Genomic DNA, 20,399 nt, shown 5'->3' with positions numbered 1-20,399 from the left:
GACTCCGAAGACGTGGGTTGGTACCTGGAACCTGTTCAACACAGGGATCTTAGTGCTAAGGTGGTCGTAACTCCCATACTTTATCATAGGTTTACACGTAGCACTAAGATAGCTGTGTGGAACAGGGCCCTGTACTGTGAGCTATAAGTTTGCAATATGTCACTGTGGAATGAGTATTGAAAACATTATTACTGGAACCTACTTCTGTTTGGTTCGCCTTGTCTTTGTGTCTGTAGACCGCTTCTGTGGTCTAGTGATAGAGCATCCGCCCGGAGAGCGGAAAGTCCGGGATTCGATCCCCGGCCGTGTCATACCAAAAGACGTTAAAAGATGGTACTTGTTGTTACACTGTCTGGTGCTCGGCATTAAGGGGCTAAAACAAGGACTGGTCGGCTCGGAGTCAGAATACTGTGCTGAGTGGGATATTCATGTTAAATTGCGGCATGGTATCTCAGTGAGATAGCACTATAAATCGGCATCAGTCCGGACTAGTACAAGCAGCCACACAAACACACACACGAACATTCACGTCGCTATATAAGTGCAATAATCTTGGACGCGACGTTAAACCCCTCACGTTTCACCTCACCTCACCTTTGTGTCTGTTAGCATAACTGTTCACTACTGGAGTTTCGTCTGATAGTTCCTTATTTACACATTGGTCTTTGAAAGTACTAACGTTTTCCAGACAACGCAGTAAAGATCGGGTAGTCTTATGTCAAGCTATGCAGCATTCATTTGCTTATAATTTAAATAATCCTAGTTACGCCCCGCCATAGATATGGCCATGGTTTGTGTATACAAACATGTGTCTGCAAGCCTCGACTAGGCTGTACATTTGGACTCTAGGGCGTAGATGAATTTTATCGAAACACTTAGTGGCATAAGCCCAAACTCTCCCTGTCAGCATCCCCCCTCTCACTGAATCTGATACTCTTTAGCCATGATCTTATCAGTTGTTCCCCTGCTCCAGTGAAGCAGACACGGTCAAGCTGGTCCAAGTTTGTTTACTTTAGGGCACTGATGGCATGGGCCAGCTTGACACTCAAGGATTGAAACATAACACTCCAAGACAAAACAGTGAAACTACAGTGACCAAATCAACTCTTTGAAAAACGTTTTGGAGGTAATAATTATAATAAAGTGTCTATTCACTGGAAACTGACATCCCTTGACCAATATTTAAATCATGTTCAATGTGGTAAGCATTTATATATATCGGGTTTAAACCCAATTAGGCAATTCATTAGCCATTACTAATGATGGTAGTTTTGGGTTAGGCTCATACTCATAGGTATGTTAGTAGACTAACCCTTAGTCTATATAATTTTGATAAAAACCAATAACGCCAATAAATTGAAAAAGAGCCACATTGAGATGAGAGATTCAGCTTTTAGAAAATTTTACACTTGCTTCATGTTTTAGGGCTATACCATTTCAGTAAGGGGAAGGCAGAAAGGAAACTAAAAAGCTTGAGATTCTGTGAGGCAGACTAGTGTTTTAATAGTATTCTGTTCAACTTGCTCTTTCAGTGAAAAATTGAAAAATGGATTTATACTGGGGCAAATTTACAATATGTTCGCCACTACAAATAATGTTCAAAACTGTTTGACTGCCATGAACACACAATGCCATTTAGAAAGTGGACAAATGTAACAAATATTATATTTGGGATAACACTGGTAGTCAACTGGTAGTCTAGATCACATACTTTGTGTACCCCTCTGACAAGTGTAAATTGGCAGGGCTCCCATGGCCAGTTGTCGGACTTTCATTTTTGTTTAAGCCTCGGTGGCTGAATGGGTTAGATCGCTGACTTTGTGTGCTGGCGATTAGGTGCCTCACTCTGGCAGTGTGGGTTCGAATCCTGGACGGGACTCAACCCGAAAAAGTACGAGTATCTGTACTTTGCAAAGAAAGTGTTATCCCAAATATAACATTTGTTACATTTGACCACTTTCTAAATGGCATTGTGTGTTCATAGCTTCAGGTCATGGGAGCAGTGCCAATTTACACTTGTCAGGGGGGTACACAAAGTACGTGATCTAGACTACCAGTTGTCGGACTTTTATTTTTGTGGAAGCCTCGGTGGCTGAGTGGGTTAGATCGCTGACTTTGTGTGCTGGCGATTTGTGCCTCACTCTGGCAGTGTTGGTTTGAATCCCGGAGAAACTACTTTGCAAAGAAAGTGTTATCCCAAATATAACATTTCGTATGTTTGACTGCCACTTCAAATTATTAAAAGGATATATTATATGCCTCAATAACCTCCTCAAAATCTAACGTAGCAATGTAGAATGGTTCCTCAAACCTTTTTGAGAATAATATGATGGGTAAAATTTTAAACTTTATAATTAGTGGGTTTAAAAAGTAGCGAACATATTGCAAAGTTGTACCCGTGCCAATATACACTTGTCAGAGTGGTACACGAAGCTTGTGAGTACCATTTGTCAAACTTCCATTTTTGTCCCAGATGGGAGTCAACTCCAAAAATTACTAGGGTTTGCACTTTACAGAGGAAGTTTTATCCCAAATATGACATTGGTTACTTTGTACTTATTTATGTTTTAAATACTCTTTGCCATCAAAGTTAGAAGAAATAGGGGTGACTATGGTATTTACATGAAAGGAAAACCAAGATGAAACTATTTCTATATAGCTTGTTCAACTGAACTTCTCGCATCTACATGAATGTCACCAGAAGACCACGTGCACCACATGTACTGGTCAGTAACATGATGTCCATTGCACCTGCAGGTTTATGAACACCCTTATAGCCCTTGAAAGATATTTCTTATTATGTCAAATGTTGAATCCAGTTAGTAAATACTGTTTCTGCTTCATGTAAAAAACCCACTTGATTTGTTAATTATGAACATTTGTTTTAATTATTCATCAATGTCTACTGTACTTTTGATATTTTCTTACACAACTGACTAGATAAATGTTTCATGGCAAAAGAGTTATACTTTGTAATATGTCTTGCCTGCTTTTGGAAGCATTAATAAGGCCATTATGTTACGCACAATAAATTTAAATTTAAATTGGTTGTCTACAAGTTGACCAATATCATTTTTTTAATCTGCAGAACATTTAAATGTTTCAAAGTAGTTTAAAATAACCAAATATCAATATTTTAAAAGAAGACAATTATTTTCTGGACTCACATACATGTCGTCTGCTACAGAATAGCTTGTGGTCACTAATCAGATGTGACACACCAGGGAAGCTGGCAAGAGCGCCCCTGCTGATAGCGGGAGTTTTGGGGGGACTGGAATGCAGTTAGCTGTTCCTCACTTTGAGGATTTCAGAGACATGTATGGTAAGATGATATTTCTTAAGCTATACCCTCCTGAATGTATTGATCTGGGTCAGTTCGGGGCCACAACAGAAACGTCATGACATGTGCTACCCACTTCACTAAGCAATGTTCTGGTCGAGGGTTCCCTGCACAAACTCAAAGGGTTCGCTGATCAACAGTGCGCCGTAGCCGAGTAGGACGACCTTGTGTTGCACATTTCCTAGAAATGTTTCCGTGTTTCTCGGAACGTAGTGTACGGTGATTTGTCCACTGGATAATTCTTATTTCCAGAACACGGACAGCAAGACCAGCAGCAAATTAAAGTCATCTGCTACAGTAATCCATAGGAACATGTCCTTGTTTGCGACGTTTGGGAACGAAAGGCCCGAGGATCGTTTAAAAGAGGTGAAAACCTTCTTTACAGAGGGGAATAAGAAATCAGACGCCGTCATACAGGTGGAAGACCACGAGCTTCACGTGGACCTGAATATAATCTCTCTGATGTCCCCGACACTGGCGAGTGAGTTCCAGCAACGCCCGGACCACCAGTCTCCTCCTAGGAAAACCAACAAAGCCGTGGCCAAGTTGGACGGACGTGTTGACCACATTGTGGACATGCTGACCTCCATCTACCCCAACTTCAGGAGCGTCAACGTTGTTGATGAAGACAATGTCGAGTATCTACTCCCACTGGCTGCGAAGTACAAGCTGTTGTTTCTGCTGGAAACGTGTAAAACATTGATAGAAAAAGAGTTACCTGGCATGAATATGAATACGTATATCTACTTGCCAACAAGGATGGAAATAACTTCTGAAAGATACCATAAGGAGAATAAGGATCGTCTCATGCGATACTTCGTGTTGGCGCATAAGAATGAATTATTCGAATTAAGGAAAAGATGTATGAATAAGTTAGTAAAATGCTATTATAGCACAAAGGCACATGAGCAGGATGGTGGCACACCAACACGACGCACTGCGGCCTTCCAGCAGCTCGACCCAACAACAAGATGGGAAATACTGAGAAACCGATTGTTTTACCTGGAAGGTGAGTTATTGTTTCATGCTAGATAGTGACTGGACAGGTGTAGTTGATCCCGTCAGCATTATTATCCCTCCTCTCCCCACCTCATGTTAAGATCCGTGGTAGAATAGATCTTTAGCAACCCATGCTTGCCCTCAAAGGCGACTTTGCTTGTCGTAAAAGGCGACTAACGGGATCGGGTGGTCAGGCTCGCTGACTTGGTTGATGCATGTCATCGATCCCAATTGCGTGGATCGATGCTCATGATATTAATCACTGGATTGTCTGGTCCAGACTCGATTATTTACAGACCGCCGTCATATTGCTGGAATATTGCTGAGTGCGGCGTTAAACAACAAACCAACCAACCAAACTCACCTCATGTCACGTCACGTGGGACGTGTGCAAGGTTTTTCCAGGTATTCACAATGGCGTAAATTTGGAGTGAGTGAGTGAGGTTTTACGCTGCTTTAAGCAATATTCCAGCAATATCACGGCGGAGGTCACCAGAAATGGGCTTCACACATTGTACCCATGTCGGGAGTCGAACTCGGGTCTTCGGCGTGACGAGGGAACGCTTTAACCACTAGGCTACCGGACCGCCCCGCGTATATTTGGAAACATACATGTCCCGTTCCACAAAGTGATCTTAACAATCGTCAAACTGTGGTAGTAAAAGTGCATGTAATGTCTGGATCACTGAGATCGCTTGGTGGGAAGGAACAATGTGTTTCGATTGGTGGGAAGGAACAATCTGTTTCGAATACTAGTGAACGTTGTTTTTGTTTTTTTGTTTTTCATCGTTGTTCAACTAAATGCACACACAAAAAATGTGTCCCCACGGACGCCATATTGCTGAATTTCCCCCTCCCTCGCCTTCCGACCAAATCCTTATACTAATGACCAGGCGTCTTTGAGTCATGTTGTCATCGACGTCGCTTTCTCTTTCCTCCAGGTACCTACGGTGAAGTGACAGACAACTTCGAAGACATGTGAAGACGTGAGACAACTGAGACGTGTCAAGATACTTCATAGATATCGCCATTGCGGCCATTCCTTATATCACTTGACAACCATGTCTCACAACGCCGGAAATATGTGTAGCTCACCTTTAAAGTCGAGTTAGCTTATGTTGCATGAATGATCCCAGCTATGGCGTCTAAAACTTGCTCACATAATTCCGACGGCGGCCATATTGAAATGTCATTTTGTCCATTACTCAGACCCTTGTGCATGTAGCATTAGGAGGTGTGATATGCGGGACAATAATACGTTTGTTTTTATACTTAGTTATGTTCAAAATGATCTGTGCTCCTTCTGTCTCAATGAAAAGAAAACAATTACTCACTTGTTTTGGGACTGTGCTGTAATAAAACACTTTTGGGATGAAGTGTCAGTTTGGATAGACCAGTGTGTTCATGTTTATAATATGACATTTTATGCAGAATTGATACTTTTTGGAGTTAAAAAGAACATAAAAACATATAAAGTTCGATTTACTTTTACTTGTTGCAAAATTCTATATTTTTAGATGAAAATTTCAAAATCTTATTTTAATGTTCATAAAAAGGAGGCCTTTTCACGATACAAGATTGAAAAAGATATTGCTTTCGAGACAGGTAATCAGCAGAATGCTTGGATGCTGTATCATTAATGAAGAGGAGCTTTTACTTTAATTTTAGTTTTACTTAAGACATTAATGTAAGATATCCGTAAAAAAGGTTGTGTAATGTGTCATGTGCTTTCTGCTACCCTGGGCGGAAGACCATTTTATGTAACAGGTGCTTCCTTTTATAAACAATAAAAGAAAAAAAAAATACTTTTGTTGCTTTTCGGGGTTCGTACTGATTTTGGATTAAGCTACGACCTTTGACCTTCAGGTAGCCCCGTTGTTCTAAGGTGACTGCATTTCAACATCTCTGAAACTACAAGGCACGTGGAGCTGAAACTTTGAATGAATGACAGCTATGGTGTCTGTAAACACTGCACACGTAATTCCAATCCGACCTTAAACATATCCGCCATTATTTCTACATAATTCAGGTGAGCTGCAGAGCTTTGTGGCTCTATTTCTTGGTGTTGCGTTCATGACATCCCGTATTACCCTGTGCTGTATATTCCCATTACTTTTCTATTCAAGCAGCCAGAGAAGTTTCAGTTCGTGTCCTCGCCGCCCAAGGTAGATAAAGTAGAAAGATGAGGGCGTTCTGTGTGTTATATACACATGTACAGCCGATGTGTCAACATATTTTAACTTCAAAGAATAAATATATTCGAATATATGTACGAGTCGAATTTAATGTTTTGCACATTATGCTAGCTGATTGCTTTTATGAAATCAGTATTCGCAATGCCTTCATTTTCCAATAAAAAAACACAAACTAACCTGTTTGTTGGATTATTCATTGTTCTGTATCATATAGAAGGTTGAATACAAGTTAAGGAAAGGCGTCTTAAGAGATCCTGATGTAACCACATGGTGGTCCTCGTGTCCAGGAGAAGGGGAACTACACAAAAAGACTCCTCCTAACCCGACATGCAACAGCAGCACCGTCGGACTTGCCCCCACTGGACACTGGTGGACTAGCCCCACCCCCGCCTTGACCAATAGCCCTCCTGGCAGTAGCTGCACGGGAGGGATCTTTCCGGGGAGCAGGGGGTGGTTCCAGAGACTGTCCACAGCACAGATCTCCTGATGTGAGACTACGCTCTCTGTCCTCACGTATGTACTTCCTGGTCCAAGGGTTTACACTGTGACATTTACCTTGCCTTTTCTTGGCCGGGGTATTGCCATGTGGATTTTCCGATTCCGCAGTTTTTCTCTTATGTTGACAAACACCTTCCATTTTGAGCTGGGGGTGTTTGGCTCTCGATGGTTCCACAGCAGACGGTGAACTGGAGTCTCTTGCTCTTGCTTCTATATATGGTTTGGTCATTTCTCGAGAATCATGATAACGAAACAAAATTGTTAAAATTGTTGCTGGGTTTCTTCGACATGGCGGCCTCTCATTGAACGCTTCCTTGGTGTTTGACAGCGTTACATCCTTCCGGCACCATGACGATAAAACTGATATATGACGTCCAGATGTGCTTAGTGTTAGGTTAATAGATGATTCAGCTGTGTCGGATTTTAGGTCAACGGCAGATCCAGTTGTGTCTGACGTGAGGTCAATGGCAGATCCAGTTGTGTCTGACGTGAGGTCAATGGCAGATCCAATTGTGTCTGACGTGAGGTCAATGGCAGATCTATATGTGCCACACCTTGATCCAGATGTGTCTGATTTTAGGTCAATGGCAGATCCAGTTGTGTCTGACGTAAGGTCAATGATAGATCCAGTTGTGACTGACGTGATGTCAATGGCAGATCTATATGTGCCACACCTTGATTCAGATGTGTCTGATTTTAGGTCAATGGCAGATCCAGTTGTGTCTGACGTAAGGTCAATGATAGATCCAGATGTGTCCGACGTAAGGTCAATGGCAGATCTATATGTGCCACACCTTGATCCAGTTGTGTCTGATTTTAGGTCAATGGCAGATCCAGATGTGTCTGATTTTAGGTCAAGGGCAGATCCAGATGTGTCTGATTTTAGGTCAATGGCAGATCCAGATATGTCTGACGTAAGGTCAATGATAGATCCAGGTGTGTCTGATTTTAGGTCAATGGCAGATCCAGATGTGTCTGATTTTAGGTCGAGGGCAGATCCAGATGTGTCTGATTTTAGGTCAATGGCAGATCCAGATGTGTCTGACGTAAGGTCAATGATAGATCCAGGTGTGTCTGATTTTAGGTCAATGGCAGATCCAGATGTGTCTGATTTTAGGTCAAAGGCAGATCCAGATGTGGCTGACGTAAGGTCAATGGCAGATCCAGATGTGTCTGATGTTAGGTCAATGGTAGATCTGGCTGTACGAGTATCTGTACATATTTCAGGATGAATGGAGAACAGATCTAGGTCGGTTTCACCGGATTCATCGTGCTCAGGTCCAACAGGAGAGCCTAATTCCAGTTCCTCTCTGGCAGCAGCACAACGTATTTTGTCTTGATTGTCTGTTTGAGATTCCAATAACATTTCCCCTGTTGTGAGGTAAGGCATTATCCCTTTCTTCGTGGAGAGTTTCAAATCCATGTTCCAATTCATTCCCGGGCGACCGAAGTCCGAAAATTTGCACTCTTTTATATTTTCACTCACAGCTTTAATCTGTTTTCGGTGACGCTCGTCGTCATTTGGAAAATCTGAAGTTTGACACGTCTTCACAGACACACCACATGATGGAGCCTGTAAACAAGAAGTACAAGTTGTTTGGAATACAAGTATAACGTCATCACGAATATGCGTCGCTTGAGTACATCTGTGGAATAATAGTAAACCTTCATCACGAACGAGCATTGCTAGGGTACACTATGGAATTATAGTAAACCTTTTTAAGGAACGAGCATTACTTGAATATTATCTGGAACACATGTAAAACTTCATCATGAACATGCATTGCTTGATTACTTCTCTGGAATACAAGTTCATGTATAACGTTATCACGAATATACATTGCTTGAGTATATCTATAAATCGGCATCAGTCCGGACTACTACACGTACACAAACGCACGCACGCACGCACGCGCGTGCATGCACTTCGCTATAGAAGTGCAATAATCTCGGACGCGACGTTAAACCCCATTTCACCTCACCTGATCACGAACATGCATTTCTTTAATACAACAATGGAATACAATATTGCATGCCGTTGTCATATAAACGCCATATTCACCTAACTGAAAGCTGCTTAAAGGTGACTGAGTGAGTTAGTAGTGGCTAATGCCGTTTTGCTTGTATCGGGTGGTCAGCCTACTTTGCTTATGTTTCAATCACTGGTTTGTCTGGTCCAAACTTCATTATGTACAGGCCGCGGACATAGACAGAATTTTGCTGACTGTTGCATGAAACATTCACTCACTCACTCTGATAATGCATCGCGGAGTACTCGGATTCCCCTCACAGGATAACAGCTGACAAAGGTCCTACCGCGATAAATAAAAGATCTCATTGTCCAATGTAATACACAAGTTTTGTTGATGAATTCCGTTACCTGCCTGGCCACCCCGCGGGCTGATGACGCAGGGCGGGAGGATGACGGGAGATGCTGCTGGCTGTTCTGTGTAGAGGGGGATATACGTGGAGGTGGTGATGCATCAACTGTAGAACAAGGTGTTGTTTGGTGATGATCATAGCCCTTCCTTGACGACTCAATGCCCCACCTTGCCAACTCAATTCCACTCCTTGACGACCCTATGCCCCACCTTGACGACTCTATGCCCCACCTTGACGACTCGATTCTCCATCTGGTTAATTCACTGCACGCTGCCGCAGAGTCGGAGCTGGTGCCTTGAGAAAACCGGAGGCTCATTAATGATTCCTGCAGCTTAAAGTCTGTTCCGTGAAGAGCAGATAATGGCTGATTATCCTTTTCCGTAAAGTCTCTGGGAACCCAGTTCATCTTGTTAATCTTCTCACTCTTTTACCTGAAAAAAGTTGATTATACTCTTGATGAGAAGGGTACGGGTGGCTCAGTCGTCTTAGTTCGCCCCTTAGACGTGTCGTGATCGTGGGTTTGAATCTCATAATCTCCCCGGTTATGTTTCTAGGTTTATCAGCACCATACACTTGCTCATGGGTTTCACCAAGGTGAGAAACTAAGACCTGCGTCACTTCCGGCTTTCCTCCCAGCTGATACCCCTTGATATAACTAACATGCTGTTGACAGGGGATTAACCAACCTCACTCACCTACTACAAGAAGGTCGTCAAGGTTACATGGTAAAGATAGGAAGATATGTCAGTCAGTCAGTGAGTAAGGTTTTACGCCGCTTTTAGCAATATTCCAGCAATACCACGGCGGGGGACACCAGAAATGGGCTTCCCACATTGTACCCATATCGGGAATGGAACCCGGGTCTTCTGCGTGACGAGCGAACGCTTTAACCACATGGCTACCCGACCACCCCAGGAGGATATGTGAATCGTTACACTTTAAAGGGGAAGGTCGGGTAACCTAACGGTTAAAGCGTTCGCTTGTCACGCCGAAGAGAAATTGCTGGAATATTGCTAGAAGCGGCTTAAAACCATACTCACTCACTACACTTTAGAAATGGCCTTCCTATTTGTTTATGATATAGGCATTAGTTAAGCGTGTAATAAATAGTAGACTTGGCTTTATTATGACGTTACTGATGTTTCCTTAGTTCCTGTAAATAGGAAACATCAACGCCAGAGAATAATAATAACTTATTTCTAAATCTATTTCTAATAGGCTGTTGTAAAGCAACTCGTCAACTCTCCACATACCTGATCCGTTCCAAGAGAAACCTGTGCTAAATTGGCCTTGATTGTGGAATCTGACACACAAACGATGAGTCATGAGTCGCAGAAACCCATCCATTCCAAAGACAATTGATAAGCGTCGTCGTGACAACGCATGACGCCATGGCCCCCTTCACGCTCCTCACAGCGATTCCCCGCTCGCGGAGCTCTCTATACAGTGACACCGGGGGGAGCTTGGGTAATTAAGGGGGGTAACTCTTGATGTCTTTAATTTTCCCAATTCGTGCTGTTCTGTTGTCTTGCAATACTATCTATCACTGTCACTTGTTATATTGATGTGACCGCGTTTACGTGGATAACATTTGCATTTGCGTTCAAATATTTTAAGAAGTAAGGGAGATGGTTTAAAGACATTTTCTGCGATATTTCATTTTTATTTTATTATCATGCAACTCCACGATATCGCTGAGAGTCAATAGTTTTCCGGAGATGGTTCCAGGAAAGCCAAAATTGACAAATGGCGTAGCAGGGTTACAGATAAGCAGCGTATTTGCGTAAACTATTCCCCACAAATATTCAAAACCCAATTATTTTCAATTAACTTGCGTACAGTGAGTGAGTGAGTTGGGTTTAACGCCGCTTTTAACAGTATTCCAGTTATATCACGGCGTGTCAGCTTAATGTGGGAGGAAAGCCCGAAGTGATGCAGGTGTCAGACGTTTACCACTTCGGTGAAACCCACGAGCACGGGTATGGTGCCGACAAACCTAGAAACATAATCGGGGCGAACCGGGATTCGAACCCACAATCATTGGTTTCTGGCGTGCCCAAGGGACGCAACTCTGCACAGCGAATCGCGGCGCCTTAGGCGACTGGGCCACCCGTGCCCCCCAACTTGCGTTCAGAAACGCATGCATTAAATGAAAAACGCAAATGTATAAAAACAGCACGCGTAAAATGAAGCTTTTTCAGTATGCGTACAAAGGAGCTAATTTCCGAAACACAATTACGAACTAATTTAATTTCCGAGTCAAGCCTATATATTTAGAACAGTTATCATGGTTATGTACATCTAAAACATTATTTCATTTTTTTTCATAAATCTTAAAATGTTCACTAATTTTGGGGAAAATCCAATAGAGTGATGAATAGAAGAAGATGAATATTGGTTACCCAATGAAAAATGTAATAACCCAATAAAATAGAAACACTAGAGTAAAAACTCAGTTGCTCTAAAAGTTATCTGGAGCTCTGCGCATGTGTCGACCCGTGAAGATTCCGGGGTAGAATAGGTCTTCAGCAACCCATGCTTGCCGTAAAAGGTGACTATGCTTGTCGTTAAAGGCGACTAACGGGATCGGGTGGTCAGGCTCGCTGACTTGGTTGATGCATGGATCGATGCTCATGATATTAATCACTGAATTGTCTGGTCCAGACTCGATTATTTACAGACCGCCGTCATATTGCTGGAATATTGCTGAGTGCAAACCAACCAACCAACTGCGCATGTGTCAGCACCGGTCAGATGAAACCGACGAGAATTGTTATTGTAGCGCCTGGTGCGAGTGATTCACATTTTTATGGTTAACAGAAATAAGATATACACTATAATACCCAACAACACTGTACAAGACGTATGGCTGACATTCGGCCAGATTGTATCGTGTAATGCGATAGTCACTTAAGTCCAGTTTCAATATGGATTCCACCCAATGCCCTCCGAGATCACCTGCTGGTCTGAGTCGAGCCGAGTGCAATGTTCGGGAGTATGGTTACATTTCTCGTGAAGACCTACATTAAGTACGTGGTCCCACTCGTCCGGGATAACATACGTGAGCATACTACTACAACAGATTGAAAAACAGGTGTACTATAAATAATTAACGGTTTACTCTGTACAAAATGGGTATCACAAATACCCCAACATGCCAAGGCTGAATGAATCCCCGTGAACAGCCACAACGATCACATCGGAATGCCCCCTGGAATATACGGATCGATAATGTCATGTGACTGAGCTATACCTGCACAGATTGTTAAGACGAGGGGGGCATGGGCGTGGCCCATATATGCCGGGGAAAAGAAACTATACAACCATCGTTGATGGTGGCTAAAAGTGAAATAAACAGGAAATGGTTATTCGCTGATGATGTCCTTGATACGGGTATAATAGGCAATATTACATGCATCATATCAATGAGCGTCTCACAACAGGCCAGCCTAGTAGCGTTTTTACAACGTTTGTTTACTGTTTTGGTCCTCACCACATTTCAATTAAGTGTATACCCTGTGAAGATCCGGGGTAGAATAGGTCTCCAGCCACCCATGCTTGCAGTAAAAGGTGACTATGCTTGTCGTAAGAGGCGACTATAACGAGATCGGGTGGTCAGGCTCGCTAACTTGGTTGATACATGTCATCGTATCCCAATTGTGTGGATCGATGCTCGTGATATCAATCACTCGACTGTCTGGTCCAGGCTCGATTATTTACAGACCGCCGTCATATTGCTGGAATATTGCTGAGTGCGCGTTAAACTACAAACAAACAAAAATTGAGTGTATACTTTCTTTTGTCCGTCAATGTATGTGAAGCTGATCCTGATGTTCCAGAGCTTAACCGTTACTAAGTTTATTCATGTAGTGTATTAGAAGAATATAGTGTATACTTTATCTTACTTCCATGTCAGAATATTGTGATCTGATTGGTTCACGTGATCTGATAAAATACTGGTCTCCCGCTTGGAAGGGAAATACATTTCTGAGCGGAGATTAAATCCCTTATACCCCGTCACGAAGAAAACACGTGCACGTGGATTTTTGATCGGGGATTATTAATCTGTGCACCCATTAGGAAGCAAGAAGCCGCACGTTGTTTACGAGTCAACGAAAGTCACGTGACCGAGCACAAGTTAACCTCAGCTCAATCGAACAGGAATCAATTTTTAATTTGTTTTAATTGTTTCAAACATGTCGGTAAGATAAATTCGTTGCAGCAGTATCACGGTTTTTTCATAAATCACGAAGCTCAAGCCGCTTAATGGAATCACTATAACATTTAGAAAACTGTTGATTTAAAACATCACTATCATAAACAATCTCGTTAACATTAGATCTTTGGTGTTGCGGTGTGGTTGGTGAAGCAAGCAATGTACATACCAAGCTAGATGTGTATAGATGATAAGTTTGTTTGTTTGTTGTTTAACGCCGCACTCAGCAATATTCCAACTATATGACGACGGTCTGAAAATAATTCAGTCTGGACCAGACAATGCTGTGATTGACATCATGAGCATAGATCCGCGCAATTGGGATACGATGACGTGCATCAATAAAGTCGTTAGTCGCCTCTTACGACAAGCATAGTCGCCTTTTACAGCAAGCATGGTTTGCTGAAGATTTATTCTACCCCGGATCTTCACGGGTAGGATACAATTAATAGTGAGTGAGTATGGTTTTACGCCGCTTTTAGCAATATTCCAGCAATATCACGGACGGGGACACCACAAATGGGCTTCACACATTGTACCCATGTCGGGAATCGAACCCGGGTCTTCGTCGTGACTTGCTAACGCTTTAACCACTAGGCTACCCGACCGCCCCTACAATTAATACATCAGTGAAGGTTGACTGTAAACAACCGATGTACATGCCAAGCTAGATGTGTTTGTATGATAAGTAGACTTGCAGTTTATATTAATCAATGTATTTACGTAATTGAAACCAGCCGGTTTTTAATATGAATAGAATCTAATAATTGAATTTGAACAATCAAGTCTGGACCAGACAATCCTGTGATTGACACCATGATCATCGATCCGCGATGACATGCATCAACCAAGTCAGCAAGCCTGACCACCCGATCCCTTTAGTCGCCTCTTTCGACAAGCAGTCGCCTGTTACGGTAAGCATGGGTTGCTGAAGACCTATTATCTACTCGGATCTTCGGTTTCACATTTCTTAATATACAGGTATTTACAATTTGTGTTAGAAAGGGGAGACAGGTATTCAGTATGCAATCAGTCTGGAACTGATCCCCTAATGAAACGTATTGTGTTTGTTATAAACTGCAGACAGATTTACCTGTAGGCAGAATGAGAGTGAACCTGGGTGACGGACTAATTTTGAATGAATGGGGCGATACACGCTGCCGGTGGCTGAGATGGGCAACTGGTGGAAGGCGCCAAATTCACTGTGACAGATTTCATTGCTTAGCACTGCCGGGATTCCCAGATTCTCCCTGCCTGATTATGTTCATCTTCCCGAGGCAAGAGAGTTAACTGACTATAAAAGTCCAGTTTCCACCCTTGCCGAACTAGGCTTGTATTATGGAGTTAGATTTTGGCTGGACTAACGAGTCTATGCAAAGTCCAATCAAAATCCGGTTCGTAAACTGTCATGCAGATTTCTGTCGATTGCAGGATTTGCAAAGCATGTGCACCGCCAACCTGTTGTCAATAGATATTTTCCTTATCATTTCATGTTTTTAATCAAGGTGCTCACGTAATTTGATGGACTTCGCGATGTAAGACCCGTTTTATCACAGTATAGATCTTGATTATCGACCAGATTTTCTTGTCTGGGCGCCGCAATTTTGTTTGAAGCAAATGCATGTGATACGAGAAGTGGAATCTGATTGGTCCATAGGAGAGGCATAGAAGGGACATAACTCTTAATAGCCACTGGTGGCGCTACGATCGAGCCCATGAATTCCAGCCTAGTTCGGCAAGGGTGGAAACTGGACTGTTAAAGTCAGTTAACTCTCTTGCCTCGGGAAGATGGATTATGTTTGATTCTTATGACGACAGTACCCGTGGAAATTTATCAACTGACGTCAATATTTTGGCCGATTTTGGAGGTATAAACTTAAAAACCAGTGTGCATACTGTAGAAATCCGCGTAGGTTATTTGCGCAAAGTGTGCACACCGGTATTTACGTTAATAAAACATATAGTGAAGACACTTCTGTTAAATATATAAGTCAACAATAATAACTTGCCAGGCTGCTTATTTGGCATCAACACACACAATGAAGTACAGTGCAATAATACAATATAAGCCCCGCCAAATCTGTTATCAGCTAATAAAAAAAAGTTGTTCGGTAGTGGACGTGGTCAAATTGTTTATGTAAACGCAAAAAGAATAACTTGGTTAGCCAATCACATGCAATTTATTTATTTAAGAATTGACTTCAATGATCCTCAATAGTGTTTTTTTGCGATTATGGAAGTGTAAATGTAAAATTCAGTGTGCAAAGTAAGTAAATCCACGTAACAAAAACATAGTGAGGTCATTTCTTTTAAATACTTCCATCAACAATAAACAGCTTCACAGCTGCTTATTCAGTCATTCTACCATGAAGTTGGTAAATACTCGAGTTTGATTGGTCAGTCAGAGGTATCAAATCACACTAAACTCCTTCTGATTGAAACAACCGATTTGAGGGCGCAAAACCGCAGAAACTATTATTTTCAGAATAGTACTTCTTTTACGGTCACTATCGGTAGGCATATTTAAATAATTATATTACAATTATGCTACGCGTTCGGTTCCAAATTCAATTTAGCGCGGTTAAATCTTCATGTATAGTCTATCTCTACATTTTAAACACAGTGTGTTTATCTGCAAATGGACGCACAAAAACTGCAGAAAACAATAATCAGTGACATTATTCAGCGCAATAAAAAGACCTGCCTATTTTATTATAAGCCAATCAGGCAATAGTTATCCAGTACTTAGAGGGCGTGGCAATATTTATATTTTTGGCCAAAGGAGTGCTTGGTAAACCAATCAAATTCTTTGAAATCACTTGCAATGTCTGTGGCCTTCGTCTGTATTGGCTTGCCTCCAGTGTTACGCAGTAACTTCGGGTTATAACTAAAGCACTGCCCAAAGCGGCGTTACACCCACTGATCCAAAGAACTCCATGCAGAACAGGGGACACGGGTGGCCCATTCGTCTAAGGCGCCGCGATTCGCTGTGCAGAGTTGCGTCCCTTTGGCACGCCAGAAACCTATGATTGTGGGTTCGAATCCCGATTATGTTTCTAGGTTTGTCAGCACCATACCCGTGCTCGTGGGTTTCACCGAAGTGGTAAACGTCTGAGACCTGCATCACTTCGGGCTTTCCTCCCACACGCCGCGATATAACTGGAATACTGTTAAAAGCGGCGTTAAACCCAACTCACTCACTCACCATGCAGAACAATACATTGTTAAATTGCAGAACAGTTTCGTGTGGTCATCCCTAGTTGAGTAAGTATTTTACGCCGCTTTTAGCAATTTTACAGCACTATCACGGCGGGGGCTCCATTGTGGACTCCTTAAGTGGGCTCCACACAGTGTACCCATGAGGGGAATCGAACCGGGCCTTCGGCGTGACGAGCTAACGCTCTGATCACTAGGCTACCCCACGGCTCCTATGTAATAGGGGTGTTACGACTGTTCGAACTGCAATGTTCGGTATAGGTCTACGCACACATGGATTACAAGTAGCATGTCAGTAGTTATAATCAATCTCGTTCTCCGCTTATGACAGAAATGAAAATAATTATTATAATAATTTACTTTACCGTTCGTTTCTTTCGAAAATAAACTCTGTCTGAAGAGACTTCGGAACAATTACGCACAAACGTAAGCTTCTCTGGTATTCTACAGGAATAAAGAAATCCAGGGTTTAGCATCCTGTCGAATTATGTATGGAAATCTACATTGTGGGAACTGACAAAGGTAAACGGTTTACCATACCATTACAGTGAGTGAGTGAGTGAGTGAGTATTGTTTTACGCCGCTTTTTGCATTATTCCGGCAATATCACGGCGGGGGACACCAAAAATGGGCTTCACACATTGTACCCACGTCGGGAATCGAACCCGAATCTTCGGCGTGACGGGCGAACGCTTTAACCACTAGGCTACCCGACCGCCCCTCATACCATTACATAGTATGGATACATGTACACATGCAGCTTTGCAAAAGTATCGAAGTAGTGTTCAAAAATTGCAATACTATTGCAGTGTTTATTATGCCTACAATAGTTACCCTATTGTTTAATGCAGTCATTATAGTTGGCGCTGGTTCTGGAAGCTTGGGCACGTCGCCATGTTGTTGTGTTTCAGTTAAATGTTATGTGTAAATGTGTAGTCCTTATCGCGACTTACAAGGTAGATATTTTATGAATGCTTCCAACCATCGCTGCTGTCGCACAAAGACGTATATATCTATGGTTGTTGTTTAATGGAATAATGCCGCACTCAGCAATATTCCAGCTGTATGACGGCGGTCTGTAAATAATCGAGTCTGGACCAGGCAATCAGTCATATGCATTATTTTTTCCATATTTTTATTCTGTCAAATTTCAACAATATTAAAAAAGACACCCAACATTTAACTGAATATCATTCTGACTGAAGGCATGTCCAAATATCAAATATTATCATGTCATGATGTTTAACACCGCACTCAGCAATACTCCAGCTATATGACGGCGGTCTGTAAATAATCGAGTCTGGGCCAGATAATTCAGTGATTGACATCATGAGCATCGATCCACGCAATTGGGATACGATGACATGAATCAACCAAGTCAGCGAGCCTGACCACCCGATCCCGTTAGTCGCCTCTTACGACAAGCATAGTCGCCTTTTACGGCAAGCATGGGTTGCTGAAGACCAATTCTACCCCGGATCTTCACGTGCTGGTAGACCCGGATTTATAAACAAGCATCAACTAAGCACAAGACAGACAATCTAGGCCAGACTTAATTAGCTTTGGCAGGTGCAAAAGATACTTGGGATTTAGGGTACCGTTAATTGTTTCACACCTCGAAGCTGACGGAGCAAATTACATTGATGCTGCTAATTAAGGACCGTGAGATGATCAGCGGGTTTCTGCATCACTGCACAGCCTGTTTGTGGCGATAACTACCAGCCCACAGTGCCGACCGTCGATGCCTTGACCAATGTATTACTGACGTCCCGCCGTAGGCAAGTCACATGTATAATACACGGCCAACCTTGTGCTGGTGCATATTAGGAATAATAGAACAATGTGAACACGTTTGATACGATCGTTGCATTTCTGTCATTAAATGCTTTAACCGTGAATTGGTCTTCAGATGAGGTGAGGTGAAATTGGGTTTAACGTCGCGTCCAATGTTATTGCAGTTATATAGCGGCGTGCATGCGCGCGTGTGTGTGTGGCGGGGGTGTGGCTACATATACTAGTCCTGGCTGATGCAGATTGATAGTGCTAGCTCACTGAGATACTATGCCGCAGTTTAAAATGAATACCCAACTCAGACACAGTATATTGACACAGTATGCCGACCTGTTTTAGCCCCTTAATGCCGAGCGCCAGTCAGGGTAACAACAAGTTACCATCTTTTAACGTCTTTTGATATGACGGGGGTGGGGGGTGTTTGGGTGTGTGTGTGTGTGTGTGTGTTTGGGGAGGGGGGTGTTTGGGGTGTGTGTGTGGGTGTGTGTGTGTGGGTGGGGGGTGGGTGGGTGGGGGGGGGGGGGGGGGGGGGGGTGTTTGTCTAACCTCGGACCCTCCGCTCTCGGGGCGGACGCTCTACCAATAGACCACGGAGTCGGTCTGATCATCAGCAACCCATGCTTGTCGAAGGAGGCGACTGACAGGTTCGTGTGGACAGATTCGGTGACTTAGTTGGTGCATGTCATCGTATCCCAATTGCATAGATCGATGCTTATGATGTCAGTCACCGGATTGTCTGGTCCAGACAGACTAGATTATTTACATATCGCCGTCCTTTAAGAAAGAGAATTTATGAAAGTCAACATTTCGGAGTATATACTTATTCCTTTAGCAGGTGAATGATAACGAAGTAAGCATATATTCCGAAGCGTTGTGTTCGTCATAATAAAGAAGTTGACATCCATAAGTTCTCTCTTAATATGTGTATCACTTTTAAATGCCATTCAAAGACTCGTCGTCATATAGCTGAAATATTGCTGAACGTGGAGTTACACAAAAAACAAACAAAGATAAACTGCTTTAGATTTGAGGACGAAAGCGGTACTAGTGTTTGAGTTTAGAATTTGGTATGAACGAAAAGAAAGCATACACCCATGTTTGATAGTAGCTAATAATGAGACAAACAAGAAATGGTTATTCGATGGTGTTTTTTTTATACGGGCATCATTGTTGTGTTTTGTGGAACTGACGTTTGAGGTGTTTCGGCGACTGTGTCCAGACCATTCACGTTTTGATAACGTTTAAAGGTCAAATCCGATGTTCCTGTATTCTTTTTAGGAGGAGTGGTGGTGGTTAAACAGGGCGTTTCTGTCGATATGTTTTCAGGGTTTCTAGAGTTGAAGTCAATAAATAAAAACGCTGGAAATGAACGGCACCTTGCACTATCGTCATGATTGTTGGTAAAACGATATGTATTCTAAAAAACTTCAGGAATTACAGCAGATATCCATCATCTACCATTTCAACTGCCGCTTTATCATACACAGCGTCAGTCTCCATCTTGGCTATACATCAGAATGAATGATACAACTAGAGTATTGTTCTTCAGATATACAGATCATCTTTATATGTCTCGGCAAGCCGGGGGCACGGATTGCCCAATCGTCTGAGGCGCCGCGATTCGCTGTGCAGAGTTGCGTCCCTTGGACATGCCAGAAACCTATGATTGTGGGTTCGAATCCCGGTTCGCCCCGATTATGTTTCTAGGTTTGTCAGCACCATACCCGTGCTCGTGGGTTTCACCGAAGTGGTAAACGTCTGA

At 42.6% G+C, this 20,399-nt stretch overlaps 2 protein-coding genes across 3 annotated transcripts; one reads left to right on the top strand and one right to left on the bottom strand.

The window, feature by feature from the left end:
- Positions 1-3,233: 3,233 nt before the first annotated feature.
- LOC124137970 lies at positions 3,234-6,695 on the top strand. Of its 2 annotated transcripts, XM_046504439.2 has the most exons (3): positions 3,234-3,322; positions 3,593-4,349; positions 5,281-6,695. In XM_046504439.2, exons 1-3 carry the CDS (start codon positions 3,320-3,322, stop codon positions 5,319-5,321), a joined length of 801 nt encoding a protein of 266 aa, XP_046360395.2. In that variant the 5' UTR covers positions 3,234-3,319; the 3' UTR covers positions 5,322-6,695. The 2 variants fall into 2 exon arrangements, with proteins under 2 accessions (XP_046360395.2, XP_046360396.2); XM_046504440.2 differs by lacking the exon at positions 3,234-3,322 and having other exon boundaries at positions 3,472-4,349.
- A 19-nt stretch (positions 6,696-6,714) lies between these two features.
- Positions 6,715-10,820, bottom strand: LOC124138033. The gene is made up of 3 exons (XM_046504544.2): positions 10,668-10,820; positions 9,413-9,845; positions 6,715-8,605 (listed from the first exon to the last, which is right to left on the bottom strand). Exons 2-3 carry the CDS (start codon positions 9,818-9,820, stop codon positions 6,833-6,835), a joined length of 2,181 nt encoding a protein of 726 aa, XP_046360500.2. The 5' UTR covers positions 9,821-9,845; positions 10,668-10,820; the 3' UTR covers positions 6,715-6,832.
- Positions 10,821-20,399: the final 9,579 nt, after the last annotated feature.

Source organism: Haliotis rufescens, unplaced genomic scaffold (assembly GCF_023055435.1).
Source record: "Haliotis rufescens isolate VD_foot unplaced genomic scaffold, xgHalRufe1.0.p SCAF_17, whole genome shotgun sequence".
NCBI classification, from domain to species: domain Eukaryota; kingdom Metazoa; phylum Mollusca; class Gastropoda; order Lepetellida; family Haliotidae; genus Haliotis; species Haliotis rufescens.
Note: the sequence above shows the minus strand (reverse complement) of the source record. Positions and strands in the feature narration are given on the sequence as shown.

Bases quoted from the DNA above. Each gene is read 5' to 3' on its own strand.
- LOC124137970 (XM_046504439.2), top strand. The intron at 4,350-5,280 runs GTGAGTTATTGT...TCTTTCCTCCAG, and splicing joins CCGATTGTTTTACCTGGAAG to GTACCTACGGTGAAGTGACA.
- LOC124138033 (XM_046504544.2), bottom strand. From the start codon at position 9,820: ATGAACTGGGTTCCCAGAGACTTTACGGAAAAGGATAATCAGCCATTA. The intron at 8,606-9,412 runs GTAACGGAATTC...TCTTGTTTACAG, and splicing joins CCCGCGGGGTGGCCAGGCAG to GCTCCATCATGTGGTGTGTC.